The sequence below is a fragment of the Hyperolius riggenbachi genome, chromosome 9 (assembly GCF_040937935.1).
Source record: "Hyperolius riggenbachi isolate aHypRig1 chromosome 9, aHypRig1.pri, whole genome shotgun sequence".
Classification (NCBI taxonomy): domain Eukaryota; kingdom Metazoa; phylum Chordata; class Amphibia; order Anura; family Hyperoliidae; genus Hyperolius; species Hyperolius riggenbachi.
In genome coordinates this window covers 139501883-139524233 of record NC_090654.1, presented here as the reverse complement: position 1 = coordinate 139524233, position 22351 = coordinate 139501883, and the positions used below count along the sequence as shown (strand labels likewise).

At 43.7% G+C, this 22351-nt stretch overlaps 1 protein-coding gene across 1 annotated transcript in view; it reads left to right on the top strand.

The window, feature by feature from the left end:
• IQGAP3 (IQ motif containing GTPase activating protein 3) overlaps positions 1 to 22351 on the top strand; it is a 186238-nt gene that overhangs the window by 126145 nt on the left and 37742 nt on the right. The window contains 9 exon segments of the mRNA XM_068253575.1: positions 356 to 508; positions 1782 to 1874; positions 1876 to 1946; positions 4062 to 4286; positions 4397 to 4537; positions 8335 to 8419; positions 13533 to 13759; positions 13855 to 13987; positions 14093 to 14195. Of these exon segments, the coding sequence (XP_068109676.1) occupies positions 356 to 508; positions 1782 to 1874; positions 1876 to 1946; positions 4062 to 4286; positions 4397 to 4537; positions 8335 to 8419; positions 13533 to 13759; positions 13855 to 13987; positions 14093 to 14195 (1231 nt within the window).

Genomic DNA, 22351 nt, shown 5'->3' with positions numbered 1-22351 from the left:
CTTACATATATTTTAGCTACCTTCGATCTGTCATTTTACAATTTTGTTCTCAATAATACGCGCAGACCATGCATAAGACATTTCTCAACTTTAAACTGAATGCTAAAAGTTAGGACTGGATTCGGTAAAAGTAAATGCTACAGTAGATTACGAGTGCAAATTTATGAAAATACAGTTGACAGATTCTCTTCAATGCTTCCCAGCAAAATATGTATAACACCATTATCAATTGTCAACCTATCAAATGAAAACCTTTTATAGTAAGGCCTCTAACATTTTTATGGATAGCAACTTCAATTTGTAGTTCTCTTGCTTCAACTATGGTATGTGAATAATTTGGTGTTGTCTTAACCAGGAAGTCGTTTCTCACTACAAAAAGCTGACCAAGAAGAACAAGGAGCAGCTTTCAGACCTGATGGCCATTGATAAGCAGAAAGGGTTAAAGTCTCTGAGCAAGGAGAAGCGACAGAAGCTTGAGGCTTATCAGAATCTCTTTTACCTCTTACAGGTGAGACAGATTTCTTTTCCTTCCTGTTCTTTGGTGTGGTTACCAATAAACACAATGGCTAAATACCGATACAGCCCTAGCTCTAGCTATCTGGTAGAGCTAGCTTCGCTATCTGGCAGAGCTTTCCATGTATCTTCTTCATAATCCTTATTTTATCCTCCGCCATCCTTCTTCCGGTCCTCGGAGGCTATGGATCCCCAACCCCCCCTTTTCGAGTCTGAAAGTGTGTGGAAAAAATTGTACCTATTTAGGCCCTAAAATCTGGAAACTTCCATACCGCCGTCTTGAGAGACCCCCCCCCCCCCCCCCCCCCCCCCCCCCCCCCGCATGTGAGTTTGATGGCAGCCTATTGATTTCAGTCCACATTTACATGCAGGGGATCGAAGAAGATTCACAAAAGTGGAAACAGGCCCTAAGGCAGTGTTTACATTTATTAAATGTACATGCAAATGTGCAAAAAAGCATTCTGCTAAAAATTGTAAAATTATGGTTTTTTTCGCATGCGTGAAAACGTATTTTTTGCAGCATAAATTAATTCATACATCACACGCAAATTCCAGTTGACTTATCACCAGCGGTAAAAAAATGCCTTGGAATATTCGCATGCGAACACCAATCTTTTCACGAAAAACACATAGGAACTGTTTTTTGCAATAAGTGTCCTGCCTTAGGTTTTGGCTAGGATAATGACAAACGATCAATTCATCCATAGTACTCACATGTATCGAATTTTACACTTTCGAGTTATCTTTTTTGTTTTTTGGTTTTTTTCACTAACAATCCTACCAGTCGTCCATTGTTGAATTAAAATATGCTCCAATGTCATACGCTCGTTGCTAACCATCAGAGATTGCATGTTTTTTACCGATGGCGATCAAGCATATGTACAGGGCTTAAAGAAAATGTGATTCATCAGACAATACACTTTTTCCATTGCTTCAAAGTCCAGTTCTAATACCCTTGTGCCCAGCATAGCCACATTCTGCAGTAGGCTTCAACTATGCAGCCTCAATACACAAAAACCTGCTGTCTTTGCATCTGTTCTTACTCAGTCATCTAGCCATCGCAATCTTGCCCTGTCAAAATTGTTCAGATACTTATGCTTGTCCATTTAACACCTTCTTTATAACGTACTATTTACTTGTTACCTATTATATGACTCTGACAGGTATCACTGTAAAAAGATAGGCAATATTAATTTTATGTGTCGGCGGTTTTAATTTTGTGGCTGCTTGGTGTACAAGTGTTTGTGATTCTGGCTTATGTTTTGTAGACAAATCCAGAATATATGGCAAAGCTGATCTTTCAGATGCCCCAAAACAAGTCCACCAAGTTCATGGAGACCGTGACCTTCACTCTGTACAACCTATGCTTCCAACCGCAGGGAAGCCTACCTGCTGCTCAGGCTGTTTCGCACTGCCCTGCAAGAGGAGATCAAGTAAGCTATCCAACAGACCTGCACCAAGATGTTCTTATCTTACAAAGGGTAGAACGCAAAAACCCTGTTTAACCTCCTTGAATTTTTTTGCAGATTTTAGCATCTAAACGTGGTGCAGTGTTTTGCCTGGAAAGAATTGGAACACTAAGTTTAGCAGAGAGCCCACCCTTAGTTTAGTTTTAGTTTAGATAACCAGAGAGTGACCCCTGAAGTGTAGGTATCCAGAGAGTACCCCCTAGGTTTGGTAGCCAGAGAGTGACCCCAGTATAGCCTAGCAGGTTCAAATATATTTAACACACACTGATACAGCAGTGTGTGTGTGTGTGTGTGTGTGTGTATGTGTATGTACAGGTATATAAATGAGGCAGGGGTTCCCAAAAAAGGTGGTATCCCCTGCCTCATAGCCAGATGTGCCGCCAGTATGAAGCAGCCCCCCTCATAGCCAGATGTGCCCGTTAGGCACCCCCAGTGGCGTACCTAGGGAATTTGACACCCAGTGATGATTTACAGACACCATCACACCCACACCTCCCTCCCCTCCCCCCCCAAAAGAAGGGATGATTTGATGGGTTGGGACGTTGAGCATGTCGCTGCAAATTTTGGGGAATAGGAGCCAATGGGATGTGGACGGAGCCAACCGTTATGAAACCCTGTACTGTGGTGCAGAGGATGTCAGTGCTATATAAATGCACAAAAATAGGGTAAGACATTAGACTATGACTGTGGTATGATTAGTTTGTGAGCTCCTCTGAGGATAGTCAGAAAAGGGGGGCATATGAAAGATGGGGGGTGCATAGGAGAGGGGGATAAAGTGGTAGAGGCACAAGACAGAGCGTGGTAGGAGAGAAGAAATGGCAGGAAGACCTCTCACCAGGACGGCAGACATCACCAGTGCCCCGTTTGGCAGGGACATGCTGTTAAAAGAAGCCACTAAAATCTGAAGAGGAAAGGCTCATAGGGGGGGGGGGGGGGGAAGATAACAGAGTAGGAAGGACAGCTGGGAAAAGAGATGATTACCTGCAATCAAGTTAATTCAAATTGCCTGGAGCTTGCTTATCTGCTCACTACAGAAGTTGGCTGCCAGCACCTGTATTACTGGCTTCTGCAACAACAGACTGCCCTACATTATTGATTAATTACTCTGATTAGGAGACATAACCAGTAGTCCAGGGCACTCTGGTATTACAGCAGCCAGTGCACATGGCTACTAATGACAGGCAACTTCTGAAGCACTAAACACATCCTGCCACCTCTCCTTGCTAATGTCCCAGCTGCAACACAGCAATCTGTTCTCTCTACTCACCCTGATGCTCTGCACATTTACTCACTGCAGGCGGAGAGCAAGGAAGCACACTGACCCTGGGACAGGAAGGGGGAGGAGTGCTACATCTAGTGCAGGAAGTAGTACAGTCCCATGCACTGCCTGCTGCTATTTTCCCGAATATTGCCCAAACTATAAGAAAAGGTCCTAGGTGGAAGAACACCGTGGCTGAACATCACAGTGGCAACGGTGGCCATGGCTGTGAGCACCTGCAGCCCTATGGTAGGTACACCACTGGGCAGCCCCTCTCTCCATGGCCTGTAATGAGTATCCCCATCCAGAAATGTCACTGTTGTGCAGATTAGATGGCAGCGTTGTTAGTCAAAGTAACCCCATAAGTTGGAGTGGGGCTGGCAGCTTTGGAGATGGGGTGGGGCTGGCAGCTTTGGAGATTCTTATCACCAGAACAGCAACTTCAGATACAACAGACTTGGAAGAAAAGAAAATGAACTGCTTTTTTGGGGGAAGTGAATATTACCTCTTCTCCCTCAGGATATATTTTAGAATTGTCCTGGAATTTTATTGCCTGTAGTTTTATGGACTCTGGTGGTTGCAGTCCTATATCCTCTTGCCAACAGCTGACTTATTATTATGATGTACTTCAGTCTCTGCTTCTGCAAGAATAAACATTAGCATAGGGCACAAGCAAAGGAAGGAATGGCAAGGAATTGCTGCAGTGTTCATGTTACAAAAGTCTGTAAATGACTGACTTTACCCGGCAACCTTCGACAACAGAAAAGTGATGGATTGGTGCTATAATTTGCTTTTTCTATTCTATCTGTCTGTCCTTACAGATCCAATGTGGACAAAATACAAGATATCATCACAGGCAATGCAACAGTCATACGTTTACTGGTGAGATTTTATCGCAGTGCTCGTGGTCAGAATGCTCTGCGCCAGATTCTGGGCACTGTGGTGAAGGAGGTTCTGCAGGACAAAGCCATAAACATCCGCATCAGTCCAGTGGATATTTATAAGAGCTGGATCAATCAGGTGGAGACCCAGACAGGCAAGAAAAGGTGTGATATATCTCCTCTTTGCAAGGGAATATAGGAAAAATTATGCAAAACTTTGGTAATATTTTTCCCTCTCTGTCGCTGTGAAATGAACTGCCTTCACTTTATTTCAGCATGCTTCCATATGAAGTCACCCCTGAGCAGGCTCTCACCCATCCAGAGGTACAAAGACGTCTCGATATTTCCATACGTAACCTTATAGCTGTGACTGACAAGTTTTTCTCCACCATTTTTGCCAACGTTGATCAGATCCCGTAAGTAATGCTTCTGAGAAGTAGAGCATGCACAGAATATTTTCATTTTCTGCTGATAGAGCAGTGTAATTGCAATGATGAGAAATCTGCACCTACACACATACCATCCACTTCATAATATATTGTATTGTTGATTTTGCTTTTTAGAGTTGAATGACTGTGTTAGTTTCCACTATATGCACAGAAGCCCCATTTCTGTACACCAGCCACTTGCCCGCTCTGGTACTGCTCCTCTGATCCTACTGAACACTCCAGAATCGCATGAAATGCTCAAAGAGACTCTGCAGTCTCTAAAAAAAAATATATATATTTTTATGTCATAAATATGTTTAATACTTTATCCCTAACTAACCTGCCGCTTCCCCGCTGCTGTAAACTATCTAAATCCCCCCAAACTCCCCGGGGCACACTACGGGGGAGCGCTTCCCTGTGAGGCAGGGCTATGAGCTGCAGCCCTGCCTCACACGCATCTGTCAGCGGCGGATCTCCGCCTCTCCCCCACCCCTCTCAGTCTTCCTTCGCTGAGAGGGGCGGGGAGAGGCGGAGATCCGCCGCTGACAAACGTGTGTGAGGCAGGGGTGCAGCTCATAGCCCTGCCTCACACGGAAGTGCACAGGGCAGCAAAATCCACGACCAAGAAAGTCGTGGATTTTGCGGGGGAGAGGGAGGGGGGAGTTGGGGAGGGATTTAGATAGTTTACAGCGGCGGGGATGCAGTGGTTTAGTTAGGGATAAAGTATTAAACATATTTATGACATAAAGACTTTTTTTTTTTTTTTTTTTGAGACTTCAGTCTCTTTAAAGCGGAATATAACCCTGCATTTCAACTTTGCTCTAAAACATTATTTACAGTATATTATATGCAACCTACATTTTTTTTTTTTTTTACTAGACCAGCATTGGAAGGGTTACACAGAGCTTTAAAGTTCCTGGACAGAACTGCAGACGCATCCGAAGCTGACATAGATGCATTTTGTTTACATAAATGTATCTAAGTGTGGCATGTGACTCACTCTCTGACTGAGAAGGAGCTGGAGGACAGCCAAAGAGTGTGTAACATTTATCACTTGTTACATTCTATTTAGTTAAATGTATCCATCTGAACTTCTGCATATCTCTCCAAGGAACTTTAAACCTCTGTGTTTAACCCTTCCAATGCTAGTCTAGTAAAAAAAAAAAAAATGCTGGTTGCATATAATATGCTGTAAATAATGTTTTAGAGCAGTGGTTCCCAACCTTTTCCGGCCCGGGGAACACTGTCAGACCAAATTTTTCTCCAGGGAACGCCGGGGGGGGGGCGGTTGTTTGCGCGACCTAGTGGACAGTGCCGTGCGCAGCAGGTATTGGGGGGGGGGGGGGGCTGGGGTGCGGCTGCATAGCTAGCATAGTTGCCCCAGTGTAGGGAGTTTAGTTGCCTCAGTATAGCTAGTATAGTGTCCCAGTGTAGTGCCCCAGTATAGCCAGTATACTGCCCCAGTATAGCCCCCCCAGTATAGCTAGTATAGTGCCACAGTATAGCACCCCAGTATAGCTAGTATAGTGCCCCATTATAGCCAGTATAGTGCCCCAGTATAGCCAGTATAGTGCCCCAGTATAGTGCCCCAGTATAGCCAGCATAGTTCCCCAGTATAGCCCCCCAGTATAGCTAGTATAGTGCCCCAATATAGCTAGTATAGCCCCCCAGTATAGCTAGTATAGTGCCACAGTATAGCACCCCAGTATAGCTAGTATAGTGCCCCATTATAGCCAGTATAGTGCCCCATTATAGCCAGTATAGTGCCCCATTATAGCCAGTATAGTGCCCCATTATAGCCAGTATAGTGCCCCATTATAGCCAGTATAGTGCCCCAGTATAGCCAGTATAGTGCCCCAGTATAGCCAGTATAGTGCCCCAGTATAGCCAGTATAGTGCCCCAGTATAGCCAGCATAGTTCCCCAGTATAGCCCCCCAGTATAGCTAGTATAGTGCCCCAGTATAGCTAGTATAGTGCCCCAGTATAGCTAGTATAGTGCCCCAGTATAGCCAGCATAGTGCCCCAGTATAGCTAGTATAGTGCCCCAGTATAGGCAGTATAGTGCACCAGTATAGCCAGTATAGTGTCCCAGTATAGCCAGAATAGTGCCCCAGTATAGCCAGCATAGTGCGCTAGTATAGTGCCCCAGTATAGCCCCCCAGTATAGCTAGTATAGTGCCCCAGTAGGCCCCCCAGTATAGTCAGTATAGTGCCCCAGTATAGCTAGTATAGTGCCCCAGTATAGTGCCCTCCCGCCCGTCCCCGCGGCCGCCGCTGTTATTACCTTAGCAGCGGCCGCTCTCCCCTCTCCAGCGCATGTGTTCATTCTAGCAGCGTATCTCCGGCTGCTCTGTGTGATGCGGAAGGAAGCAGGGCAGCGGCTTCCTGTAACAGCGATGTGTATCGCCGTTACTATGGTAACCGAGCCCTGCCTCCTTCCGCATCACACAGAGCAGCCGGAGATACGCTGCTAGAATAAACACATGCGCTGGAGAGGGGAGAGCGGCCGCTGCTAAGGTAATAGCGGCGGCCGCGGGGATGGGCGGGAGGGGGAGAAGAGGACGGCACACCAGGCAACGTTCCGCGGCACAGTAGTGTGCCGCGGAACACTGGTTGAAAAACACTGTTTTAGAGCAAAGTTGAAATGCAGGGTTATATTCCGCTTTAATTACTCCCAATATATAACTAGGCATCCAAATGCTCAGTGCTTTCCATATACAATCTGCCACCAACTCTAAAATTAGTTCTTGACCATGAAAACAAATTAGGGTTCAGCGGTGGCTGGGGAACACCTATCTGGGTAGAATGGCCGCCTGTGTACTTAGAGCACTGAGGTGATTCCTAGTCACCCATTTAATCATCTAAACATTTCCTTTGGAGTGCTTAGCAGTAGCAGAGTGAGGCAGGAGAGCAGTAGCAGAACCAGAAGAAGCTAGTGTTAAATCAAATTATTTATTTTATTTGCATTACTGGGAAGAAGTTTTGAATTTTGCTTTTACTGATGGCTAACATGGTACAATACTCTCTACTGCTTCTACATTTGCATTACTGATGAGCACATTTTTAATACCTTGGCAAAATGTCTTACTATTGCAAATACATTTTGCTTTGTTGGGGTTAACTTAAACATTTTTCTTAGTGTTATAATGGAGAACAGAGGCGCCAAAAGGATAAAAACAGTATTCGGTCGAGGCGCCAGGTGGCCGAGGCGCCAGGTGCTACCTAGACATACTGCTGTTGTGTGCTCCTTCCTGTATTTGCCTGATGAAGCGGGTTTGACCTGCGAAACGCATTGCGATCTATTTTTGGAGCATACCAATAAATATCCCGTTTGTGAATACACAGTTTGTTGTGTCTGCTTATGGGAGGTAAGTCCACCACTGCCTCCTAAGCAAAATTTTAAAACTTTTAAATACTGTTTTTATCCTTTTGGCGCCTCTGTTCTCTATTATAACACTTTTGTATCCACCTTTGGTGGAGGGGGATACCCCGTCTTGTCTTCAAGCCTACAGAGAGCGACTTCTTAATCCTGAGTGGGGACAGGCTAATCTCCTCACCTGCCTATACAGTGGTTACCTGGAGGTAACCCTGGTTTGTGAGTATTCAATTTATACTCATTCTAATTATCCATTTGCCTTGACATACTACACCATATTGGGCTCTCGGTTCTTCTCTTTCTCATTCTTCTTAGAGCTATGTGAAGGATATTGGTAAATTTTTGTATAAACTAAGCTCCAATTTAGCTTCCTGGCTGTTGAGTAAATCTCTTATTTCTATATTTCAGCTATGGAATGCGCTATATAGGAAAAGTCCTAAAACATTCTCTTAGTCAGAAGTTTCCCAAGACCAGAGAAGATGACATACACAAGGTACGTTGACGTGAAGGTGTGCATGTGAATTGGGATGACTGTAGAACCATAATTTATTGAAGACAGTCCAGTTCTATTCACCATGGTAGCAGTCACGAATGATAGGCTTGGATGTATGTTTTTTGTGGTGTTTTTTTTATTTTATTTTTTTATAAGGAGTCCTATTGCAGAAATAGTATTGACATATAGGCCTCAATTCACTAAGCTTTATCAAACACTTTATCAAACGCTTGATAATTTACCTCATGGGTAAAATCTAATTTTGAATTCACTAAGGTGTTATAGATTCACTGAACGTTTTATCGATAAAACATTCGATAAATATATAACACCTTAGTCAATTAAAAATTAGATTTTACACATGAGGTAAATTATCAAACATTTGATAAAGTGTTTGATAAAGGTTAGTGAATTGAGGCCATAGTGGCTTGCAAAAGTATTTGGCCCCCTTGAAGATTTCCACATTTTGTCAAATTACTGCCACAAACATGAATCCATTTTATTGGAACTCCACATGAAAGACCAATACAAAGTGGTGTACACGTGAAGTGGAACGAAAATCGTACATGATTCCAAACATTTTTTACAAATAAATAACTGCAAAGTGGGGTGTGCGTAATTATTCGGCCCCCTGAGTCAATACTTTGTAGAACCACCTTTTGCTGCAATTACAGCTGCCAGTCTTTTTGGGTAGGTCTCTACCAGCTTTGCACATCTACAGACTGAAATCCTTGCCCATTCTTCTTTGCAAAACAGCTCCAGCTCAGTCAGATTAGATGGACAGCGTTTGTGAACAGCAGTTTTCAGATCTTGCCACAGATTCTCAATTGGATTTCGATCTGGACTTTGAGTGGGCCATTCTAACACATGCATATGTTTTGTTTTAAACCATTCCATTGTTGCTCTGGCTTTATGTTTAGGGTCGTTGTCCTGCTGGAAGGTGAACCTCCATCCAGTCTCAAGTCTTGCAGACTCCAAGAGGTTTTCTTCCAAGATTGCCCTGTATTTGCAGGGCTGTGGAGTCGGTCCAAAAATCCACCGACTCCGACTCCTCAGTTTAGGATTCCTCCGACTCCTCTAATTTGCATATTACAATTTTGTTGATTAAAAGTATGTAACATGAAATTTGTCTCTTAACTGCCAACGCTTAGGAATTTTACAAGACAACTGAAGTGAGAAGGATATGTAGACTACTATATTTATTCCCTTTAGACTAAAACTAGTTCTTGGTAAGAGTACTTGTAAAAGGTACAAACCGGAACAAAGAACATCTATCAGGCCCTAGGCAATGTAAGTGTGGGTACATGTAAGAGTGATGTGCAGGTACTCTGCAGGGGAATGAGGAGATTGTAAAAGACAACACCTCTGTGTTCAATGTGCACAGCATTCTCAGTGGATTCCCTGCAGCTCTGTGGGGAGTGCATATGTAGAGTATAGTACTACTGTGTAACAAAGTAAACCTGGGACACATGAAATTAAAGTTTTATACATAGCTGGGGCTTCCTCCAGCCACCTTCAGGATAATCAGTCCCTCGTTGTCTTCCTACACCACCTGGATCTTCTGCTATGAGTTGAGGTACTTGAGCCAGTCTGGCGTAGTGCGCATGCACACACTCCGCCACCAGGAGCATACTACACCTGTGCAGCACTATTGCGCAAGTGCAGAATTTTCCTGGCTGTGGGAGCGGCATGCGGCCGGACAGCGCTGACTGGCTGAATTACCAGGATTCATAGCAGAAGATCCGGGTGGTGGAGGACAGCGAGAGACTGATTAGCCTGAAGGGAGCTGGAGGAAGCCCCAGGAATGTATAAAACTTTACTTTTCATCCGTCTCAGTTACCCTTTAATTTGTAGTCACCAAACCAAATTTTAACATATCAAATTATTTGATTTCATCAGCAAAGGGAGTGCATACATTTGCATAAATCAGCATCAATGCAGAATTATTTCCATCTCGTTGACCATCTCTATTAGTGACACAGCTACACATCAGGCTTTATTCTTACAGCATAGATGTTATTTAGTATATATAAGAGATTCTTGTGTACACATCATATATACAGTCACAATCCGATATGTATATCTGACCTTAAAAATACGGGGACTGCTTTATTGAAGCAGCACAAGTAACTAATTTTGATTAGTTTATTTCATTTTTGTGGACTAAGCACAGCTATTACTGTATATATATACTGTATATATACATTATTTTTTATGACTATTATCTAAAAAAATAAAACATTTTATCATATTTTATATTTTAATTACAGTTACAAATTCATTAGGAGTCGGAGTCGGTGCATTTTTTCCAGACTCCGACTCCAGGCACCCAAAATTGCCCGACTCCACGACTCCGACTCCACAGCCCTGTGTATTTGGCTCCATCCACCTTCCCATCAACTCTGACCAGCTTCCCTGTTCTTGCTGAAGAGAAGCACCCCCAAAGCATGATGTCGCCACCACCATATTTGACAGTGGGGGTGGTGTGTTCAGAGTGATGTGCAGTGTTAGTTTTCCGCCACACATACCGTTTTGCATTTTGGCCAAAAAGTTCCATTTTGGTCTCATCTGGCCAGAGAGCCTTCTTCCACATGTTTGCTGTGTCCCCTACATGGCTTGTGGCAAACTGCAAATGGGACTTATGCTTTTCTGTTAACAATGGCTTTCTTTTTGCCACTCTTCCATGAAGGCCAACTTTGTGCAGTGCACGACTAATAGTTGTCCTATGGACAGATTCCTCCACCTGAGCTGTAGATCTCTGCAGCTCATCCAGAGTCACCATGGGCCTCTTGATTGCATTTCTGATCAGCGCTCTCCTTCTTCAGCCTGTGAGTTTAGGTGGACGGCCTTGTCTTGGTAGGTTTACAGTTGTGCCATACTCCTTCCATTTCTGAATGATCGCTTGAACAGTGCTCCGTGGGATGTTCAAGGCTTTGGAAATCTTTTTGCAGCCTAAGCCTGCTTTAAATTTCTCAATAACTTTATCCCTGACCTGTCTGGTGTGTTCTTTGGTCTTTATGGTGTTGTTGCTCCCAATATTCTCTTAGACAACCTCTGAGGCCATCACAGAGCAGCTGTATTTGTACTGACATTAGAATACACACAGGTGCACTCTATTTACTCATTAGCACTCATCAGGCAATGTCTATGGGCAACTGACTGCACTCAGACCAAAGGGGGCTGAATAATTATGCACACCCCAGTTTGCAGTTATTTATTTGTAAAAAAAAAGTTTGGAATAATATATGTTTTTTTTAGTTCCACTTCTCATGTGTACACCGCTTTGTGTTGGTCTTTCATGTGAAATTCCAAGAAAATTGATTCATGTTTGTGGCAGTAATGTGACAAAATGTGGAAAATTTCAAGGGGGCCAAATACTTTTGCAAGCCACTGTATCTTTGCTGACCTCCTGTGGGTGCCATATGCATACATTCTGGGTACCATGCCAGCAGATTTTCCTCTAGCAGAATAGTGCATACGGAATGTGTGTGTTTGTGTACCTGCTCTCCTTTTTGTATACCAAGGGGCACTTGTCAAGGCTGTCCTCTTTTCCTGCTTCTTTTTGCCCTGCAAAAGAGCCACTGACTGGTACTGTAAGACCTTTATCAAATATAAAAGGCCTCAAGTTGAACTCTATTGAACAGTATATCTCATGATACACAAAGTTCTCGTATGTATACCAGGCCCCTCCCTTCATGATCCCGGTCATACACTACTAAGTTTGAACAAACTTGAAGCCACTGGCAAGTTCCAGTTTTGGTTGCGAGATGTTAGATTAATCATTTACCAGAACTCTATTATGTGCCAGCGACAAACTTATTCAAATTAAATGTTTTCCTTTTATTTTAACTGGCGTTTAGTATATATGATGACGTTTCCAGCAGGATAACTGTTTTCAAGTACAAGAAAAAGTAATAATTCTAACTGTACCTACAGTAAAGTAAATTTTGTTCTTTAGCACATTCTAATTACATTTTACACTCTCTCCATGATACTTTGTGCTTTCTTTCTGTGCTGTTGATTGTTTTTTTTTTATCTGTGACACTCTCTCTCCTCCCCCCTCCCTCTTTCTCATTCTTCCTCCCCACCCCCCCTCCTCACTTTCTCTCCCTTCATCACTTTTGTTTTTTGGCTGGATAGTGTAATTATTAGGGGCTCTGCCTCTGACACCAGGAGACCTGGGTTCGAATCTCGGCTCTGCATGTTCAGTAAGCCAGCACCTATTCAGTAGGAGACCTGGGGCAAGTCTCCCTAATACTGCTACTGCCTATACAGCACGTCCGAGTGGCTGCAGCTCTGGCGCTTTGGGTCCACCAGGAAAAAAGCGCGATATAAATGTTCTGTGCTTTTGTTTGTTTTTTGGTTTGTTTTTATTCCTCCTTTTCTGCATCTTCCATAGTTCATGGACTTCTGGCACAGATTCCACTTTTGCCCTTATGAGCACACCTTTGTCCAGACATTTAAAATTTTATGAAATTTCTGACAGTTGTCAAGATTTATGCACTTCTGCTTCCCCATCATATGCAGACAATAAATATCCCACTTTGGCAAGACAAGACACGGAACATTTATATCGCACTTTTCTCCTGGCGTACTGAAACCGCCAGAGCTGCAGCTACTAGGGTGTGCTCAGTTGGTAGTAGCAGTGTTAAGGAGTCTTGCTCAATGTCTCCTTACTGCATTAGGTATGCTGGGGAAAACATGTATAAGGAGTTGTAAACATTCTCGTTGAGCCTCTGAGGAAGATTGGTCAAGGCCACGAAATGGGTGTCAGGCATTATTATTGTGCTAAAGTTAGCAAAGTGTTTTGTTTTTCTTTATGAATGGAAATATTTTGTATACTCAAGTGAAAGGTGCAATAAAAATGTTTTTACATTGATTTATATTGAAGTGATTTTTATTTTTGGAAACCCCTATATTTTGTGCTGTCAGTTAAATCTGCAGAATCTTTAAATGTTGTTAAAGGGGCTTACATGGCTTTATAGCATACAATCAACACCAATTATTATTTTTTAGAATACACCAAATAATTCCTTACACCTTGTAACATAACTTATTATAAACCTATGATAAAGGACATTTTATTTTAAGAAAATGTTTTACCTTTATATAGATTGTGGGAAACTTGCTCTATTACCGCTTTATGAATCCAGCTGTGGTGGCCCCAGATGCGTTTGATATTGTGGACATTGCAGTGGGAGGAAATATACATCCAGATCAAAGGAGGACTCTTGGATCCATTGCCAAGGTCCTGCAACATGCAGCTGCCAATAAGATGTTTGAAGAGTCCCATCTGGGCCTGGTCAACAAATATCTGGAAGAGACGCACTTCAAATTCAGGTCAGCCTCTGTCCTCATGAACCATTTGCTGACAATATTACTGATGCCACAAATAAAGCTGATGGCTCCTTTTCTGAAATTCTTTCCTTTTTTAGGAAGTTTATCCACAATGCCTGTAATGTCACAGAGCCAGAACACAGATTTAATATAGATGAGTATTCGGAGATGGTCAGTACCATGAAACCAGTTATCTACATCACTGTTGGTGAGCTAATTGATACCCACAAGGTGAGAAATGAACAATGTGCTGATCACCTGAATTAAGCTGTGTTCAGTATCTGGTTGCTGTTGTTCAATGTCATGTGAATCTATTTTTTTATTTTATATTGCCAGCTGTTACTGGAACACCAAGATGTCATTGCCCCTGACCACAAGGATCCAATACATGAGCTTCTGGGGGATCTAGGAGAGCTTCCCACGGTCCAGTCTCTTATTGGTAAGCTACATTATGTTTCAAAAAAAGAAAAAATAAAGTTTTGGTCTGTAACAGATGTCTGAAAATCTCCATGACTCTGGACCACTTGTAACTAGATGTCTGAGATTAATTGTCAAGCTTTTCACAGTGGTGCTTAACCCTGCTTATATAGCCACCTTCCAGACCTCTGTATACACTTGGTTAACGCTGTAAGAGCTTTTCAAGCGCTAGCTATTTGAAAAGCTCTTGCTAATGCAATGCTATGGTTGAATTTTTTTTTTATTTTTTTTTAATAAAACCACATCGCTCAAGTGAGAACACATAGCATTACATTAGCAAGCGCTTTTAAAATCACAAGCACTTAGAAAAAGATCTTGCCATATAAACCAGCCCTTAAAGTGAATCTAAACTATTAAAAAAAAAAAAGTTTAACTTACCTGGGGCTTCTACCAGCCCCCTGCAGACGTCCTGTATCTGTGCTGTCACAAAGCGATCCTTCGGTTCCCCGCAGCGCCCTACTTTCATTTTGATGTGCTGCCCTGGCCTGCGCGCACCTCCTGATCGCGCTCTTGTGGACAGGAACGATCCTGATTTTGCTTGACCTCTCAGCAGCTTTTGACACCGTTGATCATGAAATCTTGCTTAACAGGCTACAAGAGTTCTCTGGCATAGATGGCTAGTTTTCCAGTGGTTCAACTCCTTCCTGTCTGGCAGAACACAGAGGGTAGCCTTGGGGCCCCCAACCCCAACTACTAAAATATGGTGTACCCCAGGGCGTGATACTATCCCCTTTTCTGTTCACCATATACAGTACATGCTGCCACTTGGAAAAAATCATACAAAAACATGGCTTGACAGATCATTGCTATGCTGATGACACGATTTATCATTCAAACCTGGCATTACAGACCCCACACCACAAATAAAAGCGTGCTTAGCTGAGCTTCAGGAAACTGACATGGGAGGTTGAAAAGCTGAGCGTTAACTTAATGTCAACCTCCCATGTCAGTTTCCTGGATACCACAATTTATATACAAGATAGAATTTTACGAACATCCATATACCGTAAACCAAATGACCGGCATATTTACCTGAAATGGAAGAGTTTCCACCCGGAACACACCAAAAAATCTATTGTTTACAGCCAGGCTCTGAGGTATAACCGAATATGTTCTAATTCAGAGGACAGAGACGGACAACTTATGTCACTACGTAAAATATTCATAGATCAGGGATATCATCCACAAATCGTTGATGATCAAATACACAGAGCAACTTTTTTTTTTTTAAATTCTGTTTATTTGCATTTTTAATAAACAAAAAACATTTATACAAACATTGCCAAGGACCGGACAAAGGGTAACCTTGGCAGAAACATAACAATCATTTACAGTCGGACATATAACAACCTACACATGTCACAATATCTTTAGGAGCGGCAAGGCCGCTTCCTCACCCTTCCCCCCCCCCCCCCTCCCACCGTCCACCCTCCGTCCTATCAGCCGTGCATATTTACAGCATGTATAGCAGGTACATTGTTTATTGCATATATCAGAGTTTTACAATATACTTCAGCCCTCTCCAGAGAAATATAGCTATTTATAGTTTATCTATTTTGAAGAGTGTTGTCTGTTTATATCTCATTAAATCCATTAGTTTGTGTCTTTATTACTAGTCCAGGTTTTCCATATTTTTCCAAATTTTTGTGGGCACCCTCTAGCTAAATATGCTGCTTTATACAGTTGCAGTGAGTCATTTATTAGTTTTTTCCAACATTTTACTGTTGGTGGTGCTTCCTTTTTCCAATGTAGGATTATTGCTTTACGGTAGTAGTAGAGCAGGAGACCTAAGAGTGTTCTCTCGGCCCGTGTGTTAGCTAGCTTGCTGGTGTCCCCCAGTAGGCAATAATAAGGATCGCATGGGATATGTTTTTTTTTGTTATTTTGGTGATGTAAGCGCATATGTCTTTCCAGAGGGCTGCCACCCTAGGGCATGTCCACATAATATGGTCAAAGTCTGCATCTGCTGCTCCGCATCTCCAGCACAACACTGGGTTGTTCGGATCAAATCTGGACAACCTGGCAGGGGTTTGATATGCCCTATGCAGCAGTTTGAACTGGATCAATTTGTCTCTAGACGCGATAAGGTAGCTAAATGGTTTGATCCATATATCCTCCCACTCTTCATCGTCTAAATTTGGCAGGATATTGAGCCATGGCTGTTTGAATACTGTCACGTGGGGTTCGGTTAATAACAGAATGTTTTGATATATTGCAGATAAGGCTTTCTTAAGGGTTTCTGTGAGTAGTATGTCTTCTAGTTCCGTAGTACCGAGACGGACCGGTACTTTGGCAAATTGTGAGTCAAATGCATGCCTGAGCTGAATATATCTAAAGAAGTACGAGTTTGGAAGGCTGTATTTTTCTTTAATGTAGTTAAATTGCATAAGGGATCCGTTATGGATGATATGTTCAATATGGGTTATCCCTCTGGAGATCCACACTATTGGATCGGGGATGGAGAAGAAGTGAGATAATTTTGGGTTATTCCACAGAGGAACATTTGGAGAGAGTTTGTTCTGAGGGGGTTTGTTCCAGCTATGAATCAGGGCCCAGGCACGAATGACCACTTTCATGTTGCCTGTGAGGGTATAAGGGGCGGTAGTGCCACGATAAAGTATCTGTTTAAGGGCCTCAAATGAACCCAAGGTAGCAGCATCTAGTACCATGGAAGCATTGGAGGCATCTTGCGTTAGATACACAGAGCAACTTTAAAATCAAGAGAAGAACTGTTGAAGTACACCCCAAAAACTAAAAACAGAATCCCAATTGTGGTAACCTACAACCCAAAATTAAAGACACTGTGGAAGATATCGAAAGCCCTACAACCGATACTCCATAAAGACAAACGCCTGAAGAATGTTTTTCCTGATTTACCACTGCTTGCTTGCAGACAACCTCCCAATTTGAGACAAATGATTATCAGAAGTGCATTATCTACACCAGAAACTCCAGGCACATTACCCTGCAATAACACAAGGTGTGAGACCTGCCCTTATATCTTGAGCACAAGCCAAATACAAATACCAAACTCACAGAAATATCAAATACAAGACCAATTTTCCTGCAAGTCATCCAATGTTGTATACATGATACGCTGCATGTAAAGCCCCTCAAAAGGAATCTATATAGGAGAAACCGGACAAAAACTGCGCACAAGAATGAACCATCACTGCTTTAAAATTAATGAGGGTAAAATGGACACACCAGTAGGCCAACACTTCTGTGAACCAGGACACCGCATGCAAGATCTAAAAGTACTTGTTCTTAAGGGTAACTTCAAAAATGATCGATCAAGGAAAATTTCTGAGTACAAATTTATTAAAATGTTCAAGACATTAACAGAAGGTTTAAACTGTGGAACAGGATTCATGACACCTTATGTAACATGATTGATTTGGCTTCATGATCTTCAGAAACCTGCTGGATTTCAGGTGTGCTTGCACTAACTCACTGGCTCCAGCCTGCTGATCACCTGACACCTAACGGATAAACAGTAACTAGCACAACTGTCATCTTCGTGTTTACCATTTATCTGCATCAGTGTTTTACTTCAGCTTACATCTGGAAATATGCCTGAAGAAGGGGACTAGATCCCAGAAAGCTTGCATCATTTAACTCTTAGCCATTAAAAGGTATTATTTTTTACAAAACGTTGTTTTTTTTTTTTCTACATATCTCAATTAAGATGAATTTGTCTTTGAGGTAAGCTACGTCAGTCTTTATTTTGGTTTTAATAGTTTTTTGTTTTTTTTCCAATATTTGGCACCTTTTTCTCCCCTTCTGTGATTCATATTCCCCCTTTTTTGTTTTGGGAAGGGGTTTACCCCTGGACCCCCTATGGGCTCCGAAGAGGGCTTCTTACCTACTTCTTACCAGACTGGACACCAGAGTGGATTCGGGTTTTAAAGAGAACCTGTACTGAGTAAAAAATATTTAAAATAAACACATGAGGTAACTTCAAATGAACATTACATAGATACCTTGCCATCAGTTCCTCTCAGAAGCTCACCATTTTCTTCTGGCAACAATCCCTTCCAATTCTGACAACATTTTTTTAGATCTGAAATATATCAGTTGCTGTCAGTAAAACATCAGTTGCTGTCAGTTATAGCTGAGACGAAAACTGACGTATCAGGTAATGTCCATGTTTCCCTATGGCTCAAGTGGGCGATGTTACAGTTTAACTGTGTGCTGACCAGAAAGCTGTTATGGCACGCTTTCTCAACCAGGGTTCCTTGAGGACTCTGCAGGGGTTCCTTGGCATTTTACCCCATGGTGGGGGAAGTATAATAGAGCACACTATAATAGGTGGTACTGTAACAAGAAGCACTAAATTGGGGGGACAGGAGACAGTATAATGAGTGGCAGTGTAATAGGAGATCGTGAAATTAGCAGCCTAACCTATTTAAAGACCATGCCTCCTGAAAAATAAATGCAGGGGTTCCTCGAGACCAAAAAATTGTTTGCAGGGGTTCCTTGAGATCCAAAAGTTATTTACAGGGTTCCTCCAAGGTAAAAAGGTTGAGAAAGGCTGTGTTATGGGTAATGGCCATTTTCAAAATGGAGGACGGAAAATTGCCTTGATCACAGTGAACAAACAGGACGCGGGACAGGAGAAAGACACTGAGGAGTAGACTACATGGAAGGTAAGTATGACTTGTGTATGCTTATTTTGACTTTTAATGTTCAGTTCAGGTTTTCTTTAACCACTTCCCGACCGCCTAACGCACAGAGGCGGCCGGGAAGTGGAGCCCTTAAGGACCGGCTCACCCACAGAGGCGGCGGTCCATTTAAGGGCATGGGCGGAGCGATCGCGTCATCCGTGACGCGATCCTCCGCCGGCGCCTGTCACCGCTCGCCGCAACATCCCGCCGGCTATACGGAAGCGCCGGCGGGATGTTAACCCCGCGATCGCCGCATACAAAGTGTATAATACACTTTGTAATGTTTACAAAGTGTATTATACAGGCTGCCTCCTGCCCTGGTGGTCCCAGTGTCCGAGGGACCACCAGGGCAGGCTGCAGCCACCCTAGTCTGCACCCAAGCACACTGATTTCTCCCCCCCCTGCCCCAGATCGCCCACAGCACCCATCAGACCCCCCCCTGCCCACCCCCCAGACCCCTGTTTGCACCCAATCACCCCCCTAATCACCCATCAATCACTCCCTGTCACTATCTGTCAACGCTATTTTTTTTTTATCCCCCCCCCCCCCTGCTCCCTGCCCCCTCCTGATCACCCCCCACCCCTCAGATTCTCCCCAGACACCGCCCCCCCCCCCTGTTTACTGTATGCATCTATCCCCCTGATCACCTGTCAATCACCCGTCAATCACCCCCTGTCACTGCCACCCATCAATCAGCCCCTAACCTGCCCCTTGCGGGCAATCTGATCACCCCCTCACACCAATAGATCGCCCACAGATCCGACATCAGATCACCTCCCAAATCCATTGTTTACATCTATTCTCTCCTCTAAACACCCACTAATTACCCATCAATCACCCCCTATCACCACCTGTCACTGTTACCTATCAGATCAGACCCTAATCTGCCCCTTGCGGGCACCCAATCACACGCTCAGATTGCCCTCAGACCCCCCCCCCCCCCCCTTATCAATTCGCCAGTGCATTAATTACATCTGTCCTTCCCTGTAATAACCCACTGATCACCTGTCAATCACCTGCCAATCACCTATCACCCATCAATCACCCCCTGTCACTGCCACCCAACAATCAGCCCCTAACCTGCCCCTTGCGGGCAATCTGATCACCCACCCACACCAATAGATCGCCCGCAGATCCGACATCAGATCACCACCCAAGCGCAGCGTTTACATCTATTCTCTCCTCTAAACACCCACTAATTACCCATCAATCACTCCCTATCACCACCTGTCACTGTTACCTATCAGATCAGACCCTAATCTGCCCCTTGCGGGCACCCAATCACCCGCCTACACGCTCAGATTGCCCTCAGACCCCCCCCCCTTATCAATTCGCCACTGCAATATTTACATCTGTCCTTCCCTGTAATAACCCACTGATCACCTGTCAATCACCTGCCAATCACCTATCACCCATCAATCACCCCCTGTCACTGCCACCCAACAATCAGCCCCTAACCTGCCCCTTGCGGGCAAACTGATCACCCACCCACACCAATAGATCGCCCGCAGATCCGACATCAGATCACCACCCAAGCGCAGTGTTTCCATCTATTCTCTCCTCTAAACACCCACTAATTACCCATCAATCACCCATCAATCACCCCCTATTAACACCTGTCACTGTTACCCATCAGATCAGACCCTAATCTGCCCCTTGCGGGCACCCAATCGCCCGCCTACACGCTCAGATTGCCCTCAGACCCCCCCTTATCAATTCGCCAGTGCAATATTTACATCTGTATTATGGTAGAGAACAGAGGCGCCAAAAGGATAAAAACAATATTTAAAAGTTTTAAAATTATTGCTTAGGAGGCAGTGGTGGACTCACCTCCCACAAGCAGACACAACAACTGTGTATTCACAAAAGGGACATTTATTGGTATACTCCAAATAAGGTTGCAACAATTTGGAGTATACCAATAAATGTCCCTTTTGTGAATACACAGTTGTTGTGTCTGCTTGTGGGAGGTGAGTCCACCACTGCCTCCTAAGCAATAATTTTAAAACTTATAAATATTGTTTTTATCCTTTTGGCGCCTCTGTTCTCTACCATAATACTGATTGTATCCACCTTTGGTGGAGGGGGATACCCCTTCTTGTTTTTCAAGCCTACAGAGAGCGACTTCTTATTCCTGAGTGAGGACAGGCTAATCTCCTCACCTGCCTACACAGTGGTTGCCTGGAGGTAACCCTGGTTTGTGAGTATACAATTTATACTCTTTCTAATTATCCAATTACCTTGACATACTACACCATATCGGGCTCTCGGTTCTCTCTTCTTAATATTTACATCTGTTCTCCCCTGTAATAACCCACTGATTACCTGTCAATCACCTATCAATCACCCATCAATCACCCCCTGTCACTGCCACCCATCAATCACCCCCTGTCACTGCCACCCATCAATCACCCGCTGTCACTGCCACCCATCAATCAGCCCCTAACCTGCCCCTTGCGGGCAAACTGATCACCCACCCACACCAATAGATCGCCCGCAGATCCGACATCAGATCACCACCCAAGCGCAGTGTTTCCATCTATTCTCTACCCTAATTACCCATCAATCACCCCCTGTCACTGCTACCTATCAGATTAGACCCCTATCTGCCCCTAGGGCACTCAATCACCCGCCCACACCCTCAGAATGCCCTCAGACCCCAGCCCTGATCACCTCGCCAGTGCATTGCTTGCATCTATTCCCCCCTCTAATCACACCTTGAGACACCCATCAATCACCTCCTGTCACCCCCTAGCACACCTACCCATCAGATCAGGCCCCAATTTGCCCCGTGTGGGCTCCTGATCACTCGGCCAAACCCTCAGACCCCCTTCCGATCACCTCCCCAGTGCATTGATTGCATCTATTTTCCCCTCTAACCACCCCCTGAGACACCCATCAATCACCTCCTGTCACCCCCCTAGCACTCCTATCCATCAGATCAGGCCCAATACAACCTGTCATCTAAAAGGCCACCCTGCTTATGACCGGTTCCACAAAATTCGCCCCCTCATAGACCACCTGTCATCAAAATTTGCAGATGCTTATACCCCTGAACAGTCATTTTGAGACATTTGGTTTCCAGACTACTCACGGTTTTGGGCCTGTAAAATGCCAGGGCGGTATAGGAACCCCACAAGTGACCCCATTTTAGAAAAAAATGACACCCCAAGGTATTCTGTTAGGTGTATGACGAGTTCATAGAAGATTTTATTTTTTGTCAAAAGTTAGCGGAAATTAATTTTTATTGTTTTTTTTTCACAAAGTGTCATTTTTCACTAACTTGTGACAAAAAATAAAATCTTCTATGAACTCGCCATACACCTAACGGAATACCTTGGGGTGTCTTCTTTCTAAAATGGGGTCACTTGTGGGGTTCCTATACTGCCCTGGCATTTTAGGGGCCCTAAACCGCGAGGAGTAGTCTAGAAAACAAATGCTTCAAAATGAC